Below are 26,451 nucleotides of genomic sequence, written 5' to 3'. Positions count from 1 at the left end.
TGTCCCTTGGAAATCCCGGAGGGAATTCTTAACTTTTGAAAATGTTTGTAAATTTAATTGAAGATGAGATACAACAAAACAGCCAAACCTTTCTCTTAGAAGTGGAAATACTTGATTCAAAATGTGTGACGTGTGACATTTGTGTTTTGAATGTCACTATAAGGGCCCAGCAATATGGTGTGTTTGATAGGAAAGGACTACAGCCAGCAGCGATTTCAAAATGCTGAGCTTTAGGTCAGTTTTTCCGGGGACGGCATCAAGAGCTCTCATCTGATTCAAGTAGCAAACATTTCTAAACATCACTATTCGTGACTAAAGTCACGAAGTGACATAAACGTGAAGCTTTCCTAGATGATTTGCGGAAGTCCCTGGAGCCCATAGAGCCGAAAGGTCAGGTGCAGGGGTGCCCAGCTGTCATTGCGGAGGATCAGGAGGCTGAGGCAGGAAGATTTCAGCCTCAGCAACTTATCAAGGCCCTGAGCGACTTAGCAAGACCCCATCTCAAAACAAAAAGTAAGAAGGGCTGGGGATGTGGCCCAGTGGTTAAGCACCCCTGGGTTCAGTCCCTGGTACCAAAAACATGAATAAAATAATAGCTGCAAGGCCATTGCACACACACTTGAAGAGAGAGTCCTGTCCCCGCCTGCCCTTGGTGTGAGAGCCAATGAGGGAGTCCAGTCTGCCCGCAGCAGGTCTCCATTTCCCCTGGGGTTTGACTGGCACACTCCTGCTTCCCACACTGGCCTCCCACGCATGCAGTCAGCTGACCAGAGGCCTCAGCAGAATGCACGTGCCCCACTGGCCAAACTCCACTCCTCTCCTCTGGTCACTCTGCAGTAGCATCCCTAAGTACTCGGTCACGGAGACCCCACGGCACCCTCGAGGACCACCCGCAAGTTACGCACTGAGGGCCGCCTGGACCTTGATGGCCTCGGACTCCTGGGAGTTCTCGCTGGTGCCCACGGCGTTGACGGCTTTGACGCGGAAGACGTACTGCTCGCCCGTGGTCAGGCCGTGCACCACGAACCTGAGGGAAGCAAAGGGGTCAGTGCGGCTCCCGGAGGCGGGGTTCCAGGGCAGGATCCCTTCCCTCAGAGGAAGACAGGATCCCTGTCCCACACCCTGCAGGGCACTGCACGGGCACTGCGCGGGCACCACACTGCCTTGCCCTCAGTCACTGACTCAGCACCACCTCCAGATGCTCGGGGCAGGCCGCACTCCTGTCGAAGCCACTTAAGCTGGGCCTCTGCCTACTGCTGCACTTTCTGGGTCTTGTCCAGATAAAGGCCTTTTTTGAAAATAATATCCTGGCATCCAGGAACCACATGCATCTAGGACTGAAAGAGACGCAACCGTGCTGTGGACCTGCACCCTGGGCAGACGGTGTGCCTCAAGCAGACCCTGCCCGCAAGGCTCTGTGCTCCTGTCTGTAGAGCCGACGTGATGAGACCTGCTCCCTGCGGTGTTGAGAGCTTCGGAGGGAGAACAGCAAGCGAGCCCGCGGCCGGCCGGCCTGCCCGTGGTGAGCGCCCAGGGAACCCGGCAACCGCTAGTCAGCTCGTGCAGTGGCGCCAACTTGCTAACACCACTGACGCTCCCCGCACTGGGCCTTCCTCCATTTGTGGCCGAGGACTGTGGGCTACCCTGCTCTGTTCTCCTCCGTTTCCTCCCTCCTGTGCTACCCGCGGTTTTGTACAGTGGGCTGTTTAAAAAGATTTTACAAAGAAAACTGCCACCCCACCATTACTGCCCACCCCAAGGCTGCCCGAATCTTCCCACGCAGATGCCCACCAGCCTCGTGCACTTGGCACGACCCGAGTGGGTGAGTCCCAGGAGGAAAGGTGCCAGCTTCTGCCCTGCGCTGCCCGCCACAGACAGGCCTGGCCTCCCGCTCTTCCGCAGGGCTGAGGGCAGCACTGCCCGCCTGTGAGCAAAGCGGGGCTGCCTGAGGTTGCACGCACAGAAGCCAGAGCAGAGCCAGGAATAGGCACCACTGCACGCACAGCTGTCATCGCACACCGTGGACACGGCCCACGTGGCACTGCACCCCCCAACTTGCACAGTTAAAATAATAGTTGAAAAATAGGGGAAATGTTCAAAATATCAGTGTGGAAAAATAAAGCTACTTGCTCATCAGTTACCATCTTCGCCCTCCACTTAGAGCAAAGTCCTACATGCCAGTAACAAAGACAGGCACAGACTGGGACAGTCTGGTGGACAGACATCGCCCAGTGGAGACCCACTGGAGACGTGGCTGGCTCAGCAGCGTGGGCAGCGCTTCAAGTTACCCGCCCCTGTCCGTGACCAGGCTCACCGACCAGGTCTAAGGGGTGGCCCAGCAGGTCCGCGGCCACCCTGCCCTGGGAGCGGGGGCAGCAGGAGGGGCACCTGTTGTATCCGATGGGCTTGTGGTTGCACGGCTCCCACAGGTTAGTCCCCGCCACGCAGCAGTCCACGTAGTAGCCCAGCAGGGCCTCCTCGTGCTTCGGCCTGTCCCACTGCACCACGACAGACGTCTTGGTGTTGCGGGAAGCAAGGACCCGGCCAGGGGCAGAAGGGACCGCTGCAGGGGAGACAGGTGGGCACACGGGTCAGAGCCGGGAGCCACAGCAGAGCTTTGCTTCTCCACAGGGGTGGGAAGCTGGAGGGCTGTGGATGAGACGCGGACAAGGAGCAAGAGAGGCGGGAATGCGCCCACATCCCACAGGGCCCCAGTCCACGGGAAGATCCCGTGCAGCAAGGCCTACTTTCCAGGTGCAGGTCACACACGGGGAATGTGGAGTGGGAATCCCAAAGGGGGCCCAGAATCAGGTCAAGAAATGACCCTCTGCTGGCTCACTCCCACCAGCCCCAGTGGGCTGTGGCCACTGACGCTTCAGCCCAAGCCGTCACCGAGACCCCTAGAGCCGGCTGCCTCGCCACCTCGGCCTCACGCCCCCATGGTTGCTAGTTACTGTCACTCGCCACGTGTGCCCAGCAGTGAAACAAGGCAGGGCCTCTTGTGCAAGGGGGCGGAGTGTCCAGCCTGTGGGTCTGAACTTCAGCCCGCGGAGCCTGGGTAACTAAGCCAGGACCATCCAAGACCTGGAGGCAGCCCGACCCCAGTCCCCACTCCAGTCCCCACTCCCCGCCTTGTTCATTTAGACATCTGCCTTCTAATAAAATATGGCACCGCTGGCCAGAGTGAGGGTCCTGAACCAACGCTCTCCTGGGAGGCCCAGGAGTCAGAAGGCCTCCTGTTAACTGCTGGGCTTCAGAGTGGACTACAGTCAGACATCCCGAGGTTCGTACTTAAAGCTTCTGAGAGGGGCTTCCAGCCACACACACGAGAGGCTGCACCACGCTGGGCTGGACCCGGGCCTGAACCTACTGTCGATCCCTCTGTCGATACCATGAATCAGGAACTCCAGGGATGCTGAGAAATGACCAGACCCTGGCGAGAAGACCTCCCCTCTGGTAAAATGGGACTCCATGCCCACCTGCCTGTGTGCACGCGGCACGGGGGCTTCTTCCACCCACTGGCCCCCAAGGCCACCTTACTGCCAGCCTGTCCCCTAGGCGGGCTGCTTGCCATGCCCACTTACCAATGGTGTCCTGTGCCTGGATGGGGGGCGTTATTTCCGAGGGATCGCTCAGGCCGTGCTTATTGGCTGACAAAACACGGAACACATACGACTTCCCCTCTGCAAGGTCGAAGACGGCGTATCGAGGGGACCTCACGGCCGTCTGGGCATTGACGCGCTGCCAGCTGCCACTCCCAACCACGGACTGCAGAGGACAGGGTGGGAGTAAACCAGAGACCCCAGGAGGGCAAGGGAGACGGCGTCCAGCTACCACGCCATGGCGCACTGCACAGAGAACGGCAGATGATCCCGCCCTGCACGGAGGACAGCAAGACACCCTGTCCTGCACTGAGGACGTCAAGATCCTCTGTCCTGCACTGAGGGCAACAGGACCTGTGTCCTGCACAGAGGGCAACGGGACCTGTGTCCTGCACTGAGGGCAACAGTATCCTCTGTCCTGCACTGAGGGCAACAGGACCTGTGTCCTGCACAGAGGGCAACGGGACCTGTGTCCTGCACTGAGGACAATAGGACCTGTGTCCTGCACTGAGGGCAACAGGATCCTCTGTCCTGCACTGAGGGCAACAGGATCCTCTGTCCTGCACAGAGGGCAACAGGACTCCTTTGCTAAATTATATAAAAGTGATGCCAATTTGGAGAAGTGGGTAAGAAATTGCCCAGGGTTGAAAATTTTACTAATAAAAAAATTTCTGTTAAAGTGGAACATGAAGAAATCAATACACAGGTTGTGACTTTCAGAAAACAGAAAGGCCTGTGAATAATTAAAGATAGGTCAGGAGAACATCCACAGAACTGCACCGCCACTTGGCTCACACTGCAGTTAGATCCTCACCATGTCGCAGCTACACAGAGAGTGATGTGAGGACTGTGTGTCCAGAGCTGAGGGAGGCCGCGCGGTGTCCGCGAATCACAGCGCCTGTGGCTACCTGCATGGAGGTGTGAAGACCTCTAACCGATGACATGGTCGTGTCACCTCGCTAACCACAGCGCAAGGCACACGTGTGTGACGTGCCACAGGGGAGTCCTGTGAGGTGGGCTGCAGACGTGGCCCCGTGTAGACCCCTAGCCCACCCCTTGGAATCGTGCCCGGAGCTTCCTGGTCTCTGCATTTTCACACTGCGTAGCCCACGTGTCCTTGATAACTGCTTTCACCATCTCTGCTAAGTGTTTCACGGTTGTTCCCTCCGGAGGTGAGCCCCCGTCTGAGGGCAGATTGTACAGGACGTGGGGACGTGGGTGCGTGTGGGCCTGCTGCAGTGGCAGGAAGAGCGGCGTGTTTGGGTCACGGCCGCAGCTCTGGGGAGGAGATTCACGTGTAAAGGGGAAACTGTCTCTGGTTTTGGCGGAAGAGAAAAGCCACTTTTTAAATCTTGCAGTACTGAGGATACGACCCAGCGGTGCGCTACCACTCAGCTCCACCTCCAGTCCTCTTTTGAGACAGGGTCTCACTAAGTTGCCCAGGCTGGCCTTGAACCTGCAGTCTTCCTGCCTCAGGCCTCGAGTCGCTGGGATTACAGGTGTGCACTGCCACACCCGGCAAAAAGCTACGTTTTAGGAAGTTTATGTGGAACCAACCGCTTCAGGGAGGGCGCCTGGTGCCCCCGTCTGTTCCCCTGGGGCTCCAGCTTGATGTTGGAGGGAGCCACAGGGGACGCTGGGCTGGGCATTTCCTGTGAGAGGAGGTGGACACTGATAGAGTAGCCGTGGGGAGCTCCTCACCTCTGCCAGCACGTACTGAGGCCAGACTCCCCGACCCTCCCCTAGTGTGTCCACAGCACTTGGTGCCACAGTGTGGCAGGGGAGCAGGGAGGCGAGGGAAGGGCGCCTCCGCCCAGGGACGGCCTCACGGCTGCCACCCATGCATCTGTGGTGCCAACAGCATGCGCTCCTGCAGAATAAGCCACACTGCCCGGGTGACTGGGGTGCCCGGTGGTGGTGAGTGGGGCCGGGGAGCCAGCACTGATCTGAAAGCTGGCCGTCTCCACTCTGCCTCCTCAGAGAGCCACGCGGGGCCACGGGCACGCTGGGAGTCACGCCCCACACTGCTGTGCGCACCACGCCCTGGGCTCTGTTGTACTGTGAGGCAAATTCAGCATCACAAAACCCATCTGCCGGCTCGTAGGACTGTACAGCATTGTTCAAGGATGGCCCACAACCAACAGTGGGGCTCCAGATCAGTCGCGAGTCGCAGCCTGCGTTTCCAATGCAGTAAAACAGTCTAGCTTGGAGAAGGCTTGCCACGCCCAGTTATGAGCCGAGTGTGTGCGTGTGCGTGCATGTGTGTGTGTGTGCACGCGTGCGGCACCCACGTGTGCACATCCTGGGCAGCTGTGCTGATGTGCTCTGCGCTTCTCTGCCCAGGTCATCCAAGCCTCAGGCACTGGCCTGGTCCTTAGCCCAAGGCTGCTCCCCCAGTGGTAAGACCACCACCCAGGGGCCACATGGTGGTGCACAGGCCCTGAGCCCAGCCATCTGCCTTTCTCAGGACCTGCAGCACCGGGAGCCAGGTCCCTCGGGCTCAGCTGGACATGGAAACCAGAGAGCAGAAGCTCTGTATGCATTGGGTGGTAAGGCCCAGCTGGGACCCCTTCCCCTGGAGCAGTTCCCATCCCAGGACCCTCCCCACAGTCAAGACTCTGCCCCACCATTAGCCTCTGTAGAGACGGGTGGGATCCCAGCCCCTCTGTCAAGCACAGAAAAGGGACAGCGGGAGGTCTGTTCACCAGGAGTCCAACCAGATTACCTTCTCAATGAAGTACATTAAGGGCTCCTTGCCGCGGGGAGTGGGCGGGTCCCAGCTGAGGACCACGTAAGTCCTGCTGACCTCCGAGACGTGCACGTTGGACGGAGGGCCCGGGATCTGAACGTCACCTGCAGGAGAAATGAACTGCATGAACCGCGTGAGCACACCCCGGCTTCCTCGGCTCAGCCACAGAGCGGCGCTGGGCTCCACCGCCACTCAGGAGGGCCAACAAGGCCAGGCTGTGCTTTCAGAGCCAGTGCACAAGGCACCACTAGAGAGTCCAGTTACTTTCGTTTCTAATATAAGCCAGTTTTCAAGGGTGTCATCCAAAAGGCTTCCAGATTCTGCCAGAAGGGGAAAGGATTTGCCCAGAAGGAATCAGTGTTTTCCCAGCACGAAGCTCCCAGGGTACTGGGAATGTGCAGGAAGTATCAGCAACCTGCATCTGACCGGGCAGCCCTGTGGACACTGCTGGAGCTAACAACCCTCTCCAGCTGCTTTCCCATCGTGTGCCCTCAAGGCACTTGAATCACGAGCCAGCTCCTAACATGCCTGCTTCTTCCTCCCCAAGTGGTTCTGTGCAGGTTTGCAAGTACCACGAGCTATGCCTGAGTGCTTGAGCTTCTGCAGTGGCATTAACAAGCAGAAACCGTGATGGAGTATTTGCAACCAGAGACATCTGGCACTCCTCTCCTCTGATCTCACCTTTTTAAAAATGAGGTGAGGTGTTAGAGATCTATATTGGAATTTATGGGAGATTCTCGAAGGGTGGAGCCTTTCCAGACCTGCGGCCCCTTTAATTGTGAAATGAAATCTTGTGAGCTTCCAGTTAGATTAGCACATAATTAGAATGGTTGGACCATCCCCAGGACCTCTCTGTGCCCTTCACAATATCCAATTGCTCCCCCAGGACTCAGCTGCAGGCGAGGAATTGAACAGCCACATGGAAACAGCACAAAACAAGACTGGGTTTCATTTCATGAGCACAGCGCACTTCAGATGGATTGCAGATCTGATCCAGGATCATCCTGGTGAGCGGGTTGAATTTCAAATAGGAGTCAGCGTGTCCCAGGAAAGTGCAGTGGCAGAGGCAAAGGAGCAGAGTGGGGGACAGCCCAGGGCCCTGGCTGGCTTCCCTCAACCTACACGCATCCACACCCAGAGGTCCCAGCAAGGACACTAAAAAGGGGAGACATGGGAAACCCAAGCCGAGCTCCCAAAGCTGAATCCGGGGAGTCCCAGCAGCTCCCAAGGACAGAGAGCAAGACACAGCTGGTGAGCAGCGTGAGGGCAGAGGCAGAGTCTGGGCCCAGAGAAAGGGGAATAGAAATGCCTTATTTGACTTCAAGGCAAGAAAAAGAACCCAGTTTTTTTGAGCAGGAAGCCCCCCCTGGGGTGAGACTCTTGAGTCCAAAGGACTTTCTGCATCGCCCTGGGGAGGTGACCACAGATGCTCAGGGAGACACTAAATGTTTGCTCTGGGGCACTTTCCACTGTGGGGCCCAGCAGACACTTGGTGCTGCTACCCTTGGCCTCCCTTCCTCTGAGAAGGCCTCCCTGGAGCCCCATCCCATGGGCCAGGGCAGTTCAGATGAGATGGGGAGAAGACAGCACTGCTTAGCTACTCTAATAAGTAGGATGGTGCTTTCAGGAGAAAGTGGTCTCACTAACTAAAAGAAATTATTATATAGAAACATACATATATTTACACATGCACATATATCACTGTGTGCATGTGACTATACACCTATGTGTGCATATACACACATTATACGTGTGTACGCAGATACCTTCATTCAGGTGTTGTGTCTCCAAGTCCATTTTCTTAGGTATGGAGCAAGATGACAGTGAATTTCAAACAGGAGCCAGCATGTTCGACCTCCAAATGCAGAAATGGAGCCCAGATCTTTCCTGATCACACAACCACCCTACCTAAACTGGGCTTCAAGTCTGGGTCTTCTGACTCCAAATCCTGAGCTTCGTTCCACCAACCTGAGCACACCATGACCACCCCAGGAGACCTCTCTCCGTCAAGGAAACCTGAGGTTGGGATGGAATCTGTAGAACTGGATGCCAGAATTCAAGAGGATGCACAGCAGGAAGGACAACGGCAGGACCCAGAGTGAACTGCCGACCAGGCACTTGAGCCTCTGGATGCTTGGATGCTCGTTAGTAGATAAAGACAATCTCACTGCATTCTGCAAGTGCTTGCCCTGGCCTTTCCGAGAACCAGTAGTTGAAGAAATACTGGAAAAGGTGGATGACATCGAGGAAGGAGCGTTCATTTTAACCACGGTGTCTGAAGGAAGATACTGACCAACCAAGACCAACGATCAGGGAGACAGTGACAAGCCTACAAGAGTCAGGCAGCCTTTTCAGCCAGCAAAGGGATTTACTGAAATGAATGGCTCAAGCAACAGTTAAAAAGATCAGCTAATGTGAAGAAGAGACATGAGCAGGTAAAGGAGCTTCCTAGTAGCAAATGCTCGAACCCAGGCGAGTTTGCTTTGGGCACTGTAGAGCCTCTTTCTCTCCCTTTTAATTAGGGAAGGCACCATTGTTTAAAGGAGCAAGGGGTGCAGACAAGAGTTCCAGCTACTAAACGTGCCATTGCCCTAGTTTGAACCGGTTTCCGTCAGACCTCGGCAGCTGCCTGTTCCCTCTCCGAGGCTTGCAAAGCCCCCTTCCCTACGAGGCTGAACTGCAGCCAGTGCCAATGGCCCCAGCAGGTCTGCCCTCATCTAAGGGTCCTGGCCTCCACCTCCCACCTCCACAGAGCTTTGGAAGTGTCCCCAGGCTGTGGACAAGGCACCGCCACACCAGCAGAGCTGACAGAGGAGCACAGGAGAGGATGCCCTGCAGCTTTGCTCCAGGGCACAGGGCCACCGTGAGCTGGCCGCCATGCTGGATTTCTCAGCACACAGTCTACAGGAGGCAAGTTGGAAAGGCCCCTGCCTGGGAAGACTCGTCAGTCTGTGCTGCTCAGACCTCTGCTCATCACCGTGACCCTTTCGCAGCCAGGGTTTCATCAGATGAGTGACGTGTGTGAAGCTAGTCATGCCTCCCACTGTGGCCAGTTTCTGTCTGAATTCCTAGATGCCCGCCCTGGGAGGAAGGACTGCATCTCTCCACCGACCCCACCTCCCACTCCTGGAAGGCTGGCCTGCAGCAAGGCATGTCTCCAGTATCACCTGGAGTCATTTCTCCATCACACGAGCCTGGTCCTGACCCTCAAAGCAAGGTGGAGAGTAGACCGGGCGCTGGGCACGGTGCTGACTGAGGGACAGCGACAGTGACTGGGAGTCAGGAGCCGGCCTGCCCGGGCCACGGCCTTCTGCTCCTCTTTATGGAGCACCCCTGCCGGTGCCTACGGTCTCCTGGAGGTAGAGGTGCTCCGAGGGCTTGGGTGCTGCCTCAGGCAGCTGTGCAGAGCCCTCGAGGACAGGCCTCAGGACATGACTTCCCTCATGGGCAGCCCTGAGACACCTGTCCACTCTGAGACCCTAGAGAGGAGTCTTTCCAGGGCAGAAGAAAACAAAGCATGCACACCACTGGAAACGTCAAACGGAAGCCAGTCACAAACCCCAGATGGACAGCTGTCTCGGGAAGAAACTCTTCTGACACAGCTTTGGTAAAAAAGAGTTGAGAAGTACCTCTCTGGTCCAGCGGCTCCAGACTGATCTAGACTCTCACCTCTTTAAATTTTCATTCCCAAACTTTGTGCTCTGATCAACAACACTGGAATCTCCCTAGCAAGTCTTTCTAGCTGCCTCTGAGAAGGACATCAATGAGAAGTATTCATAATACTAAAAATAAAGAAAGGAGGTAGGAATTTTCCAACCAGAACATCATTCAGCAGGAAAGACTCAATCCATTAAGGTTTAAAGGTTAGGAATGAAATTTTTGCTTTAAAAAAAGGTAAATAAAATACTCTTCCACTAACTGAGTTCTAAGAAAGGACCCAGCACCAGCAAGTGTCATCACATCCTGGGCTCAGTGTGCTTCCCTTCTGTGGTCCCAGAGCATGCTTCCGAGAGCCATCTGGAGAGCGGGTGGTGGCTGGCCTCCCTCTCGCTCCTCCTGCCTCACTCACCTGTCCTGACGTTTGCTCCTGACGCCTGCAGCCTCGGCCTACACCTTCCTTCTCACGTGGAAAGACTGTGGCTATTTTGTTCTCTCTTGTAACGAAATAGCATCCTAAACCCCTCTGTAGGCACAGCTGAAACCAGGTGGCCCAGAGCCACTCACCTTCAAGGTCGTCCTGGTAGATCACAATCTCTTTCTCTCCCTCCAGGTGAATTGCTGCAGAGAGAAAAGGCAATACTGAGCTGGCGCCTGAGGGTACCTACAGGAGTGGGCGGCCCCGTGCTGAGCAAGATCTAAGACCCTCCGCATCTGTCTGCAACTCAGTGTCCCCAGGAATAGGTGGAGAGGGTGCTCTGGAAGGTTCCTGGCCATGGTTAACACCTCTCAGCTCTTCACAGTGCACACAAAGAACCTGGCAGGTAAGGAAAGCACACTGGCTCACTTAAGCCATAATTAAGGTCCAATCCCATTAAGGAAAGGAACCTGTGTCACATGAATGAAGCCTCAGATTCAGAGCAGCCTGGCTTCCAGGCCCCTCCTTCTTATCTTGTGCTGTAATTATATCGTTGTGGACTGAGAAAGCTCTGATTCTGGGCCCACTGAATGGGAGTCCAGGGCAGAACTCCGTGAACACAGAGCACTGGTTAGAAAGTGCAAATGGCAGCCTGGCTGGTCCCATCCTACAGGACACTGACGGAGACCTGGGGGAACAGAATGTTCCGGAACTGCTCGGCTCTTAACAGCAGCCTCGAGGCTCACACGCAGTGGCTCCGATGGAAAGAACAATCCCCCGGACGGCTGCACTTCCCAGCCACCCTTTAACTGCATGCCCACAGCCTACCTTGTAACCTCCTGAGGTCAGCGGGGTCAAGGGCAGCCACAGCATCAGAGACCCGGGACGGTCTGCTGACTCCCGCGCTATTGACGGCCCTCACGCGGAACACGTACGACCTTCCCTCGAAAAGTCCCGTCACGGGGTATTTGCAGATCTTCACAGGGGCGTCGTTGCACTGAACCCAGTTGTTAGTTCCCACTTCACATCTTCAAAGTAAAACAGGGAAAGCAGGTGACAACACACATAGCCAACTACCAATATTTACAGGTGAATCCGCATATATCAGGGGCCACTGGAGACTCTCACAGGGCAAAGTCCATGCTGTGAAAACACGGATTTACACCAAGAGTAGAATGATAACCTGGAGACAGAGCTGCTCAGGAAACGCAGTCTTTCTCTCTTTATAAAGACCTTCTGCAGCATAGACGGCCATGGTATTTAGACAGGCCGAGGGTGGACGGGTACCTCACCCGTCTTCACACGTCACAGCTCAAGATCAACTCCTGCCCTCAAACACGCGTAGGCACAACAGCCTCAGACAGTTATTTCAGCTCTAACCTCCACAGTTCTCTTCCCAACCTGCACGCCAACGCAACCCCTTCCCTCGGTGCCCCCACGTGCACCTTCTCCAGCCGAGCCAGGGGACGGATTCTCCCGGGATGCAGACTCCCAGCACACCAAATAGCGTTAAGGTCATTTCTTTCCAGAAATACCTGGAAATAAGTCCTGACCAGAAGCCTGGAAATGCAGGAAAGATTAGCCTCTATTTCTCACTGGTTGAGAAATGTAAGTACAAAAAGGTCGCGTTAAATGCCTGCGAGAAAAGAGCAAGTTGAGAACATCAACCTGAGGGGCATATTCATGTCGGGAGACACCGACTCAGCACCCGGATAGACTGTGAATGTTCTCTGATCCGCACGCCCTGGCCTGTGGCAGCAGAGTCCTGCATGGTCAGCTCTGGGGTCTGCAGAGGACTCAACTCAGATCTGCTGACAGCAGGCCCAGGTGGAGAAGGCCCGGAGGCAGTGTGCTGCTTCTGGAATGTTCTGTTCTCCAGGTGTCTTAGTGAGGGGGAGGAGCATGGATCACTGACTGAAAGGTGCATGAAGGGATTTGACGTCATGGTTGGAAACACCAGACGTCCCAGTGTGGGCTGGACCTGAACCCCACACTCTAGATCAGCCGCCAGCTCCCAGGTCTTCTCTCGGGGCGGATGCCTCGCTGCACAGGGAGCTTAGCTGGCTGGACGAGAGAATGCCATCTGCCTAAGCCAAAAAGTCACACCGATTGTTTCCTTCCTGAAATAACGGTTGGTTTTACCACCATGCACGTAAGATCTTAGATCCCTGCGGAAGTCCTCCTTGTAACCCAAGAGTAGGCGCCTGTCTCACCTCTGCATTCACTTTCTGTAACCGTGATTTCTTCCAATGACTGAAATGCACAGTTAGGGCTTACATCCCACCTCTGACACGTGCACTGGGTCTGCTCAGTATTCCTCCCCGGCTCCGAGAATTGCACCAAATAAAAGAGAACCAAATAGCTAGAACCCCACTTAACTAAATTTAAGTTATTAATACAAAGATAGATCCAGTATTTGTCCTTGGAGGCTACAATATTCCTCACTTGGAAAGCAGGAGAAACCCACCTTACTCAACAGAACAAAAGACCAGAGCTGTGGGACTGTGAGCTGGCACGGCTCCTGCTGCTTTGACCCTCGGGGAGAGCCCTGAGCTTCGCCCGGCCACAGGGGAGCCCCGCTGCTCTGGGCCCGGGCCTGACACTCAGCACACAGGCCTGCAGGCTGGGAGCACGCGGCTCTGTTACTGGGTGCAGTAGGCCAAGGAGGCTCCAATATCAACCAAAAGATACTCTTGGGCTCACCCTGGGCTCAGACCAGCGGGAAATAATTACCAACCACTTAGTCAAGAGCATTAAATGCCCAGACAGTGATGCTCCTGAGCCGGTCAGGAATAGTGCATCAGCCTGCATTTAGAACGTGTCTGTATTTGCTGTCTGCAATGACATTCATTGCAGGGTGCTTCCGTCGCGGGAAGAAAGCCAGGCCCACTCACCGGTCGACGAAGTAGCCGATGACCGGGCTCTCGGTGGTGGTGTTGGGCGGCTTCCACGTGACGATGACGTAGTCTCGGTTTGCATCATGGCACTGCAAGTCCATGGGTGCTCCGGGAGCCCCTGTGACCAGTGGGTCGGCATCTGAGTGGGAAGACAGGTCTGCTGTCACTTACAGTGTGGGTCGCTGCCAGGCCTGGCCCCAGCTCCTCCAAACTCAGATCCCCCTGCTGGGCTAGGCCCACCTTCATCTCCACCTTCGGTCTCTCAGACACGTCGTCCTCTGGTGGATCCGTGCCAAGAAACGCAAACACACTGGTTGTTTAAAACTCGGAACACTGAGCCCTCCATAAGATTCTCAAGGCTGTGACAGTTTATGATTGGATCCGAGATTAAAGTTTGCCTCTTCCTTTCATGTGGTCACATAAAGCCACATGGTCAAAAATTCACTCATGCACTGATGAGTCATCATTTTTAATGCCTGAGAAATATCACCTTAGACACTTATATTTCAAAATCCCTGAAAATTTGGGGGATCTAAGTTTTTTCTGAAAGTGTGTTTGGGTCCCTTCTCCATCCATTCTTTTCACAGACTCTTTACAACCATTATGCAGGTTTAGTTTTTATATTTAAATATATAATATATATTATATACTTAATATATATATATGAATATAATATATTTAAATGTTAGGTTTAGTTTTTATATTTAAATATATAATATATATTATATATTTAATATATATATGAATATAATATATTTAAATGTTAGGTTTAGTTTTTATATTTCAACTCTGGCTCTGCTGACGGCCAGCAGAGGACTTTAGAAGCTGACGCTCTGAGCATCTCGTTCCCTTGTCTAGAGTTTGCTCGGCAGGCGAGGCTGGTGCACTCCTCAGCAGAGCAAGCCCACGGCTTCCCCTGTGAGCTCCAGCACAGGGGAAGCTGGGGATTTCTTGGCATCGGGCAGACACTCCCCTCACACGAGCCTTCAGAAAGTCGCCAGAGGGCCTGGTTCCTCCTGCTGGAGGCACTGACTAGGTAAGCAGCTCCAGCCTCACATAAGCCTTCAGAAAGTCGCCAGAGGGCCTGGTTCCTTCTGCTGGAGGCACTGACTAGGTAAGCAGCTCCAGCTACGCTGCTTCCAAGGCCTTTTCATGGTGAGATATCTGGAAGGGGCATGTGAGAGTAGGAGAGGCCTGTTTAACGCCATCCTCACAAGCCAAACTTCGGAGGGTCTAAGATGGCACCTTGCCAATGCTCACAGTCTGGGGACGTGCGGAGCTGAGGTAGGTCCCGAGCACTGAGCTCTTCTCCAGCAAAGGGCGGCCGCGTGGGAAACAGCACTGACTACGCCTCAGGTCACCCGCGCCTGGGCCGCAGCCCTGCTCGCGTGGAGCACCCAGGCCAGGTGAGGCCCGCCGAGCAGGACAGGTAACCCGACAGTGGCCACAGGGCAACAGCCAACCAGCTACACCTGACGTGACTGTGTCTCCCCAGCAGCATCCCCTGCGCCTCTCTGGAGCCTGCAGAGGGCAATGGGTGGTGCAGGGGAGGCCACGGGCCGATGCTCAGGGAGGGAAGAGCCCCTGCTGAGCTCAGAGCCACGGCTTCTCAGAGGGAGCTCAGTCCCCGGCTCCAGCAGGACCAGCTGGTCCCCACGCCTCAACCTGGGGTCTTCACTTGGAAAGGAGGCATGTCATGGGTCGTACATGCATGTTAAGTGTGTGTCGATACGTGTTATGCATTACTGGTTACAAGTTAGGAGCCAGTGCAGGTTGAGTCCGTCATACGTCATGCTGTAGATGCGTGTGACACGTGCACAGTGCCTATATCGTGCCTGGTGCACCCTGATTTCCAGTTTTCTTTCCACAGATGGATTCAGTACCCTGCCCCTGAGCCCGGGAGGGAGTTAGATGCACCAGGACCCTGCCCGACCCAGAGATTCCGGAATTCCGGGTCATCGGGCTGGGATGGTCCTAAGCACGGGTGCGGCTGCGACTGGAGCCATGGGGACAGCAGTGCCGTCCTGCCACGGCCTCTGTGGGCTGGACATGCTTCTCTCTCCTCTAACCTAACTCTGAGGGTCCCTTCCCACTCTGGTGATGGCGGGGTGGGGTGGCCACGCCTGCCTGTTCTGACTCATCTGGCCGCCTCATCTCTGGGCAGTGCCTGCCTCGTGTGGGGGAGGCCTGCGAGGACAGGGGCCGTCCTCCACCCTCCTGCCGCCTGCTGGTCCCTCCCACTGTGGGCCTCCTACCGCAGGCTCAGGCCGTGAGCCAGCCCACCTCTGACAAACAGGAAGGCGCTGTGGTCGCTGACTCCGCCGCGGGACACGATTCTCAGGGTGTACAGGCCCTCGTCGTCCTTGTTCAGGTGGCTGAAGGACAGCGAGGCCTGTCCTTCTCCAAAGAACATCTTGGTCCACTTTGACTCTTTCACCAGCACATCTGAAAGAGCATCCAAGTTGGGGTTTGCTCAGAGATCATCCAATGATGCACAGAAACAGCAAGTGGCTGCTGGAGACGCCGCCCAGAGACAGGGCAGTCCAGGCAGCAGGATGAGGCCATCACAAGCAGAGCAGGCAGAGAGCAGGGCCAGCCAGGAGGAGCTGAGGAGACGGCAGAGGCTCCAGGCCCTGCTCAGCACACAGCCTGCTCCAGCCGCATCCTCCGCCACCTGCGAGGACTCCAGGAGCAGCTGCTGGGCAGTGCTCCCATGAGCACGTGTCCGCCCAGGCTGGCCTTGGGCAGGTCCTCACCATTGTGGCCGGGAAAGGACAAAATGCCAACCAACCCACTCATCTAAAGGCAATGATGGGTACTGGGTGGAGCGCTTGCCTGGCATGTGTGAGGCACCGGGTTCGATTCTCAGCACCACATATAAATGAATAAATAAAGGTCCATCAACAACCAAAAGCATATTATTAAAAAAGGCGGCTGTTTATCGATTCCCTGGTGTTTACCCCATTTGTCTGCTGTGATGACCTGCAGTCTGCCAGCATATCGATGCCTTTTTTGAGTACAGATTGCTCACTGTCAGGCGCCTATCATCCGCCATTTGCCAGCCTCTGGTCGATCCATCACCTGCCTTACACCTATATCCATCACCCAGCGCACGAGGTTCACCTCCCGATCCGACAAACAGTCAGCAAACTGATCGCCTACTGCCAGTGGAGCACTAGCTGCCTGCTGTTGCCTGGAAGTTCTCTGTCACAGTACCTGCAGGTTTGATTACACGTGGCTGCCGCCATTTTGAGACAATAGCCAGGCCCCATAGGACCCCTGGACAGACTGACTGAGCCCTGTCTCCAGGATCCCTCAGCCCGACCAATCACTCCCTGCCTCTGGGGCCCTCACATCAACTGACTGCTCCCTGCTGCCAAGACCCCCAGACCAACTGACTGCGCCCTATCACCAGGACCCCAGACCGACTGATTGCACCCGGACTCCAGGATCCCACAACCACACCAAACACACTGGACCTCCAGGACCCCTGTCTGACCAACTGCATCCCGCCTCCAGGACCTCCAGCTGACCACATCCACACCCTGAGCTGCAGCTCCCCATTTACCAACACATTTGGAAGCCAGAGCGGCCATCTTGGATAATCCTGGAAGCCATAGCTCCAATCTTTAGGTGGGGCAAAATCCATCCTGAGATGCCTGCTGGTGGCTTGAAACTCATTGTCAGGTACCTCTCATGCATCAGGCTACTGAACACTGGGAGGTTTCATTACTATATGACTGTTATAATACAGATTTTCTTTTTTCTCCTTATTGGAAAATTTAAGTTTTTATTTCTTTACTTTTCTTACTCTCTTTTCCTTTTGTTTACCTGTTCCCTCAGAGTCTCTTTCTCCCTTTTTTGCATGCTAACATCCAATTTCTTTTGATTATACTCTTACCCTTTCTATTATCTAGAACTTCTGCATATTTTTTTTCTTATCCCATTAACAGTCACATTCTACATCCCTCTGCATCCTCTTTCTCCTCCATTAGAAACTGCAGACTTTATTGCAAATCTGTTTGTTTTATTGAAGATAATATTTTAACTCATTCTGTTTATTATGACAATTTTGTTATTGTCCTCACAGGGGCTATTTGGTCTAGGATTGTATAGTGTCTGAATTGGGCACTGCTAATATTGGTCTCCCCTTAAAGAAAGGGTTTTGGAAACCTATAGGACCACTATAAGCCTATAGGGGGAAATCTGCAATACCCCAGATCTGCACTGCTAGAGGGGAAGATACATGAACAACATGAAAAAACAAGGGAAGAAAATGATCCTAACAAATCTAGATTCTATATTAATAGAATCCAATGACAGTATGTTAGACAAAATGTCAGAAAAGGACTTCAGGTTATACATGATTAAGATGAATCACAAAGCAAAGGATGAGATAAGAGAGCAAATGCAGGCAATGAATGATAATACCAAAAAGCTGAAAGAGCACTGCAGGAAGCAAAAGATCATTTCAACAAAGAGATAGAGATTCTCAAAAAATAACCAAATGGAAATCCTCGAAATGAAGGAAACAATAAACCAAATAAAAAAACTCGATAGAAAGCATCACCAAAAGACTAAACCACTTGGAAGACAGAACCTCAGACAATGAAGACAAAATATTTAATCTTGAAAATAAAGGTGCCCAAACAGAGAAGATGGTAAGAACTCATGAACAGAATCTCCAAGAATTATGGGACATCATGAACAGACCAAATTTAAGAATTATTGGGATTGAGGAAGGCACAGAGATACAAACCAAAGGAATGAACAACCTATTCAATGAAATAATATCAGAAAATTTCCCAAGCCTGAAGAATGAAATGGAAAATCAAATACAAGAGGCTTACAGAACACCAAATGCACAAAATCACAACAGATCCACACCAAGGCACATTATAATGAAAATGCCTAACATTCAAAATAAAGATAGGATTTTGAAGGCCGCAAGAGAAAAGAATCAGATTACATAAAGGGGGAGACCAATATGGATGGCAGCCGACTTCTCAACCCAGACTCTAAAAGCTAGAAGGGCCTGGAACAACATATTTCAAGCTCTGAAAGAACATGGTTGCCAACCAAGAATCCTATACCCAGCAAAACTAACCTTCAGATTTGAAGATGAAATAAAATCCTTCCATGATAAACAAAAGTTAAAACAATTTACAAATAGAAAGCCTGCGCTACAGAATATTCTCAACAAAATATTCCATGAGGAGGAAATGAAAAACAACAATGTAGGTCAGCAAAGGGAGGAACTACCTTAGAGAAAAACCACTCAAAGGAGAAACCAAGCCAACTTAAAAACCAAAAATAAGCCAAATGACTGGGAATACAAATCATATTTCAATAATAACCCTGAACGTTAATGGCCTAAACTCTCAATCAAAAGACATAGACTGGCAGAATGGATTAAAAAGAAAGACCCAACAATATGCTGCCTGCAAGAGACTCATCTCATAGAAAAAGACATCCACAGACTAAAGGTGAAAGGATAGGAAAAATCCTACCACGCACATAGACTCAGTAAAAAAAGTAGGGATTTCCATCCTTATATCAGATAAAGTGGACTTCAAGCCAAAGTTAGTCAGAAGAGATAAAGAAGGACATTTCATACTGCTTAAGGGAACCATAAATCAGGAAGACATAATGATAGTAAATATTTATGCCCCAAACAATGGTGCATCCCTGTACATCAAACAAATCCTTCGCAATTTCAGGAATCACATAGACCACAACACAATAATTCTGGGTGACTTTAATGCACTACTGTCACCACTAGATAGATCTTCTAAACAAAAACCAACCAAAGAAACCATAGAACTCAATAACACAATCAATAACCTAGACTTAATAGACACATATAGAATATTCCATCCATCAATGAGCGGATTCACTTTCTTCTCAGCAGCACATGGAACCTTCTCGAAAATAGACCATATGTTATGCCACAAAGCAGCCCTTAGAAAATGCAAAAAAATAGAGATACTGCCTTGTGTTCTATCAGATCATAATGGACTGAGAGTAGAAATCAATGACAAAATAAAAAACAGAAATTACTCCAACACCTGGAGACTAAATAATATACTATTGAATGAAACATGGATAACAGAAAACATCAGGGAGGAGATAAAAAAATTCTTAGAGGTCAATGAGAATGATGATACAACATATCAAAATCTCTGGGACACTATGAAAGCAGTACTAAGAGGAAAATTCATTGCATGGAGTGCATTCCAGAAAAGAATGAAAAGTCAACAACTAAATGACCTAACATTACAGCTCAAAGCCCTACAAAAAGAACAGAATAACAGCAAAAGTAGTAGAAGACAGGAAATAATTAAAATCAGAGCTGAAATCAATGAAATTGAAACAAAAGAAACAATTCAAAAAATTGACGAAACAAAAAGTTGGTTCTTTGAAAAAGTAAACAAAATAGACAAACCCTTAGCCACACTAACAAAGAGAAGGAGAGAGAAAACTCAAATTACTAAAATTCGTGATGAAAAAGGAAATATCACGACAGACACCACTGAGATACATAACATAATTAGAAGCTACTTTGAAAATCTGTATTCCAACAAAATAGAAACTACCAAAGACATTGACAAATTTCTAGAGACATATTCTCCTCCCAAAATGAACCAGGAGGACATACACAATTTAAACAGATCAATATCAAGCAATGAAATAGAAGAAGCCATTAAAAATCTACCATCCAAGAAAAGCCCAGGACCAGACGGATTCTCAGCTGAGTTCTACAAGACCTTCAAAGAAGAACTCATTCCAATACTTCTCAAAGTATTCCAGGAAATAGAAAAGGAGGATACCCTACTGAACTCATTCTATGAAGCTAATATCACCCTCATACCCAAACCAGGAAAAGACACATCAAGGAAAGAAAATTTTAGACCAATATCCTTGATGAATATAGATGCAAAGATCCTTAACAAAATATTGGCAAACCGTATCAAAAGCATATTAAGAAAATTGTGCACCACGATCAAGTGTGGTTCATCCCTGGAATGTAAGGATGGTTCAACATCCATACATCAATAAATGTAATCCATCATGTCAAGAGACTTAAGGATAAGAATCATATGGTTATTTCAATTGACGCAGAAAAAGCGTTCGACAAAATACAACACCCCTTCATGCTCAAAACACTAGAAAAAATAAGGATAGTAGGAACGTACCTGAACATTGTAAAGGCTATTTACGCTAAGCCCATGGCCAACATCATTCTTAATGGAGAAAAACTGAAACCATTCCCTTTAAAAACGGGAACAAGACAGGGATGTCCTCTTTCACCACTTCTATTCAACATTGTCCTCGAAACTCTAGCCATAGCAATTAGGCAGACCAAAGAATTTAAAGGGATACGAATAGGAAAAGAGGAACTTAAGCTGTCACTATTTGCGGATGACATGATTCTATATTTAGAGGATCCAAAATCCTCCTCCAGAAAACTTCTAGACCTCATCAATGAATTCAGCAAAATAGCAGGCTATAAAATCAACACACATAAATCTAAAGCATTTTTATACGCAAGTGACGAAACAGCTGAGAGGGAAATGAGGAAAACAATTCCATTTGCAATAGCCTCAAAAGAAATAAAATACTTGGGCATCAATCTAACCAAAGAGGTAAAAGATCTCTACAATGAAAACTACAAAACATTGAAGAAAGAAATTGAGGAAGACCTTAGAAGATGGAAAGATCTCCCATGTTCTTGGATAGGCAGAATTAATATTGTCAAAATGACCATACTACCAAAAGTGCTATACAGATTCAATGAAATTCCAATTAAAATCCCAATGATGTACCTTACAGAAATAGAGCAAGAAATCATGAAATTCATCTGGAAGAATAAGAAACCCAGAATAGCTAAAGCAATCCTTAGCAGGGAGAATGAAGCAGGGAGTATCGCAATACCAGAACTTCAACTATACTACAAAGCAAAAGTAACAAAAACGGCATAGTATTGGCACCAAAATAGACAGGTAGATCACTGGTACAGAATAGAGGACATGGACACAAACCCAAATAAACACAGTTTTCTGATACTAGACAAAGGTGCCAAAAATATGCAATGGAGAAAAGATAGCCTCTTCAACAAATGGTGCTGGGAAAACTGGAAATCCATATGCAACAGAATGAAATTAAACCCATATCTCTCACCCTGCACAAAAATCAACTCACAATGGATCAAGGACCTTGAAATCATACCAGAGACCCTGCATCTTATAGAAGAAAAAGTAGGTCTAAATCTTCAACATGTTGGCTTAGGATCAGACTTCCTTAACAGGACTCCCATAGCACAAGAAATAAAAGCAAGAATTAATAACTGGGATAGATTCAAACTAAAAAGCTTTCTCTCAGCAAAGGAAACTATCAGCAATGAGAAGAGAGAGCCTACAGAGTGGGAGAAAATCTTTGCCAATCATACTTCAGATAGAGCACTAATTTCCAGAATATATAAAGAACTCAAAAAACTCTACACCAAGAATACAAATAACCCAATCAATAAATGGGCTAAAGAAATGAATGGACACTTCACAGAAGAAGATGTACAAGCAATCAACAAACATATGAAAAAATGTTCACCATCTTTAGTAATAAGAGAAATGCAAATCAAAACTACACTAAGATTCCATCTCACCCCAATTAGAATGGCAATTATCAAGAATACAAGCAACAATAGGTGTTGGCAAGAATGTGGGGAAAAAGGTACACTCATACATTGCTGGTGGGACTGCAAATTAGTGCAGCCACTCTGGAAAGCAGTATGGAGATTCTTCAGAAAGCTTGGAATGGAACCACCATTTGACCCAGCTATCCCACTCCTCGCCCTATACCCAAAGGACTTAAAATCAGCATACTACAGAGATACAGCCACATCAATGTTCATAGCTGCTCAATTCACAATAGCCAGACTGTGGAACCAACCTAGATGCCCTTCAATTAATGAATGGATAAAGAAATTGTGGTATATATATACAATGGAATATTACTCAGCTATAAAGAATAATAAAATTATGACATTTGCAGGCAAATGGATGAAACTGGAGAATATCATGCTAATTGAGATAAGCCAATCTCAAAAAATCAAAGGACGAATGATCTCGCTGATAAGCGGATGATGACACATAATGGGGGTGGGAGGGGGGAAAGGAGGGACTCTATAGAGGGAAGAGAGGGGTGGGAGGTGTGGGAGGGAAGGAAAAAATAACAGAATGAATCAAACACCATTACCCTATGTAGATGTATGATTACGCAAATGGTATGCTGTTACTCCATGTACAAACAGAAACAACATGTATCCCAATTGTTTACAATAAAAATAAATTAAAAAAAAAAGGCAATGACGTGAAAAGACTGAGCGTTTTCTCTGATGTACAGATGCTAATTCACGATATGGGCGGGGCAGGGAAGAATGGAATTGCTTTAGATCAGGTGAAGGCAGGGCGAAGGGAGGGGAGGGGTACCGGGCAGGAAGGACAGTAGAGTGGACAGACACCATGACCTCATGTCCATGCGTGACTGCAGGACCATGTGAACCTGCAACATGTGCCATCAGATAAAGGAAAAGCTACCCCATTCCTGTCTGAGAGACAGAGTGCCTCAATGCGTCCACTGTCATGTGTGACCAGCAGGAAGAAATAAAGAACTTAAAGGCGACGACGTGAAAAGACGGGTGTCAAGGAGAAGGCAGATGAAGACAGGCTCCTGGGGAACGCGCAGCGCTCGAAATCAGGGGACACTCAGGGAGACAGCGTCAAAGGAGGGGGTGGATTGGCGAGCACTTCATCCCGCAGACTCCCAGCAGGAAAGCACAACCCAGCTCAGACGTTCAGAGGGGCCAGTGGGCAGGCAGTCACGATGCGCCCCGTCACCCACAGCCAGTGACCACAGGACCCTCGGGGAGAGCTCTCCCTGAGCCACTGTCCCCACAGGAGTCCACGTGGGCACGCTGATCACAGTCAGCTTGTGGGTGCAGAAAATACAATTTGGGGGATGATTTTTTGCAATAAACATATATTGCATATTTTACAAGACAAAAAGAGTTCTTTACATTTTTTAATTTTTAAAAACTGGATGTTTCGGAACCTTGAATGGATCAACCTTGAATGGAGAGCCCGAGATAGCTGATCCATGGGGACCAGTCCAGCTTTTGCTTCGTGGTATTTAAGAGGCCAACGCCTTTGAATCACAATGGCAAATGTGTCATAAAAATGAACATGCTAAGTTGCATTTTCCATTTTTATTTTCCTCTGTGGCTCACGCCGTCAAAGAATAACTGGTGCTAATCAGGGATCAGCCCAGCCGCTGACACACAGGTATGGCAACCCTGCATGGGCCACTGCGGTAACGGCCTAGTGCAGGTAAGGAACTCCTGACGGACAGAGAAGCCGGCCCCCTCCCGCCCCGGAGTGGTGGGCCTTGAGCTCCTCAGCAGACACCTCACACGCAGCCAGGTGACGGCAGCCACAAAGGCAAAGCAGCACTGCCCGGGAGGTGGGCTTGGGCCCTAGTGACTCTAGTGACACGCACCACAGGGCCAAGGGTCAGGTCTCCAGAGCGCCTGGCTGGGGCCCTGAGCGCGTCACACTCAACGGGGACGGAGGGGAGGAGGCTCGCGGGACGAAGCGGCAGTTCCCACCTGGGCACGGTCAGCGCAGGCCTTCCGCCTTCCTGCGGGCTCTCTCCTGGCCTGGGCAGCACGGTGCGCTCACTGGCATCGTGCATGAGCATCCTCACAGGGTCCCACCCGGGCCACGCAGGAGCCTTCTCAGTCCCCCACGTCTGCACAGTCTGGGGGGCCTCGCCCTGTCCTGCCCGGGCATCCTTTCCATGGCAGTGACCCACACGTGACCCTTGACCTCCCCAGGCACCACGTGGGCTCCCCCCTGCCCACAACCTCTCCTGGGACCACTGGGCGACTCTGCCTCAGCCTGCCTGCCACTGAGCCCAGCAGCTGTGAACTGCACAGCGGGGCAGCCCCAGCCTCCCGCCTCCAGCAGGGACCGGAGCCCACAGCCCGTGCCTCTCCCACCCCCATGCGGCAAGCCTGCGGGTCAGCACAGGCCCTGACCCCACCCCCCGCCCCACACGCAGCCTCCACAGCTGCAGGCGCCTCCTGCAGCCCCTGCTCCCAGCACACCTCCCCTCTCACTCAGCGGCCGGGGACGCCCACCACGGGGCGTCTAGTTACCCAGCTGCAATGACTTCCTGTCCACCTCCCCCTGGGGTCTTCTGACTCCAGGCTCCGTGTCCCTCCTCCTCCTCACATGCTGCCCCAGCAGCTCTCTCAGGTGCAGGAGAACGGAGACGGTGTCCCCCCAGGCTGCCCCCTGCCTGGAAAGCTCTCCTGGGTCTTTACAGGGCACCCTGGCCTCATTAGATGTCCTCCCTGGCCAAGCCCTCCCCTCCCTGACCAGCTCCGTTCTCTTTGCAGCCTCCGTCCGGAACTCAGCACCCCATCAGGGTTCCTCTCTGGTCTGCCCTTTGCCTGTCTCCACACCACATGTAAGAGCCACGAGCCAGGCCTTGATGGATTCCATTTGCCACTAGAGTCGGGGCGCAGTGCAGAGCTGGCTGCCAGGAAGACACTGGCGGGGTCAGCGCAGAGGACGGGGCGTGTGAGCCCGGCAGCTGGCCGACCCCAGCCTGGTGGGCAGAACGCCCGCGCGACACACCACATGTCCGCCTCGTCTGCCTGGGCAGACCTGGGTTTGCAGGCGGCTCAGTGGCATGGCCTCACAGTCACCAGGGAGTTTCCACCAAACTGCTAGACGTAGCAGGAAGGGGCATCAATGCCCAAGAGGACCCAGGCCACCTGGCCAGCAGCCCAGGAGGGCCCTACTAAGCCCAGAATCCCATTTTCTAAGTGGTGGTTCCTTCTAAGGCCATGAGCAGTAGCTGTGTGTCTCCAATGGAGGACAGACCAGAAAACACCATTGGGAAACCAGCTTTGATATGAATTTCTAAAATAAGACTGGGTTTAGGGCATCAATGTTTATAGAAGCTCAGTTCACAATAGTCAAACTATGAAACTAACCTAGGCACCCTTGAACAGATGAATGAATAAAGACATGGTGGTACATATACACAATGGAATATTTCTCGGCCATAAAGAAGAATGAAATTACGGCATTTGCTGGTAAATGGATGGAACTGGAGGCTAACAGGCTAAGTGAAACAAGCCAATCCCAAAAACCAAAGGCCAAATTGGGGGTGGGGTGACGGTTCACCAGAATGGACAAAGGGGAATGGGGGGACGTGAATGGGAGGAAAGTAGACTGAATCAGACAGAACTTTCCTGTGTTCATACATGAACACATGGCCAGTGTAACTCCACATTGAGAATGGAAAGTTATACTCCACGTATGTATGTGTCAAAATACATGCTACTGTCATACGTAACTAAAAGGAACAAATAAAAAATAAAAACTTTTTTTTTTAAAAGCCTGGGTTTAGGGAGCAACCTATGTCCTCCCAAAGCGGTGGTGTTAGGAGGTGGCCCTTGGATGATGAGGTTGGGTGAGGCCATTCAGTGGGACCTGTGACAGTGTCCCCAAGATAAGAGCCCAAGTCCCCTGAGGGACGGAGGGAAGGCGCCACTTGTCAGGGCAAGGGACAGCCAGACACCAACCACATGGGCGGGGTCCTGACACCAGCCTCCCGGAGGGACGGAGGGACGGCCTGCAAGGGCTCCGAGAGCTGGCAGCCCCTGCCCCGCGCCCAGGGGGCTCCTCCTGCGGGCCTCCGAGAGCCTGCTTCTTGTGGGGGTTCTCACTCACTGAGGAAAGCCTGGCTCTGTCACCAACACGCAGCAACCGGCGAACACCAGGACAGCCCTCGCAGACCTGGCTGGACCCGGGCCTTGAGCAGGGCTGTTCCACCCTTGGTTCCGTGGTACCTCTGTGGATGGCCACAGCAGCCAGGCAGGTCACACCAGATGGTCTTGGGGGTCTCACCAGAGAGGAAGCTGGACTCGGTACCGCAGCCTGGGGTTCTGACCCACTCATCCTGCATCTGTTCCCCACCCCTGCCACCCTGCCAGGATGGGCCAGCTACGGTTTCCGCTGCCCTGCTGCCTCTCCCCAGCCTGCCTCTGCCCGCCTC

At 51.6% G+C, this 26,451-nt stretch overlaps 1 protein-coding gene across 2 annotated transcripts in view; it reads right to left on the bottom strand.

The window, feature by feature from the left end:
• Myom2 (myomesin 2) overlaps positions 1-26,451 on the bottom strand; it is a 115,743-nt gene that overhangs the window by 63,114 nt on the left and 26,178 nt on the right. For both annotated transcript variants that reach the window (XM_047550392.1, XM_047550393.1), the window contains 8 exons: positions 15,607-15,768; positions 13,321-13,462; positions 11,255-11,454; positions 10,576-10,629; positions 6,328-6,455; positions 3,585-3,768; positions 2,389-2,563; positions 906-1,027 (listed from right to left, as the gene is read on the bottom strand). In XM_047550392.1, coding sequence (XP_047406348.1) covers positions 906-1,027; positions 2,389-2,563; positions 3,585-3,768; positions 6,328-6,455; positions 10,576-10,629; positions 11,255-11,454; positions 13,321-13,462; positions 15,607-15,768 — 1,167 coding nt within the window. The remainder of the gene's footprint in view (positions 1-905; positions 1,028-2,388; positions 2,564-3,584; positions 3,769-6,327; positions 6,456-10,575; positions 10,630-11,254; positions 11,455-13,320; positions 13,463-15,606; positions 15,769-26,451) is intronic.

The sequence above is a fragment of the Sciurus carolinensis genome, chromosome 4, assembly GCF_902686445.1.
Source record: "Sciurus carolinensis chromosome 4, mSciCar1.2, whole genome shotgun sequence".
Lineage (NCBI taxonomy): Eukaryota > Metazoa > Chordata > Mammalia > Rodentia > Sciuridae > Sciurus > Sciurus carolinensis.
The sequence above is the reverse complement of the archived record's forward strand: the minus strand, read 5'-3'. Positions and strand labels throughout refer to the sequence as shown.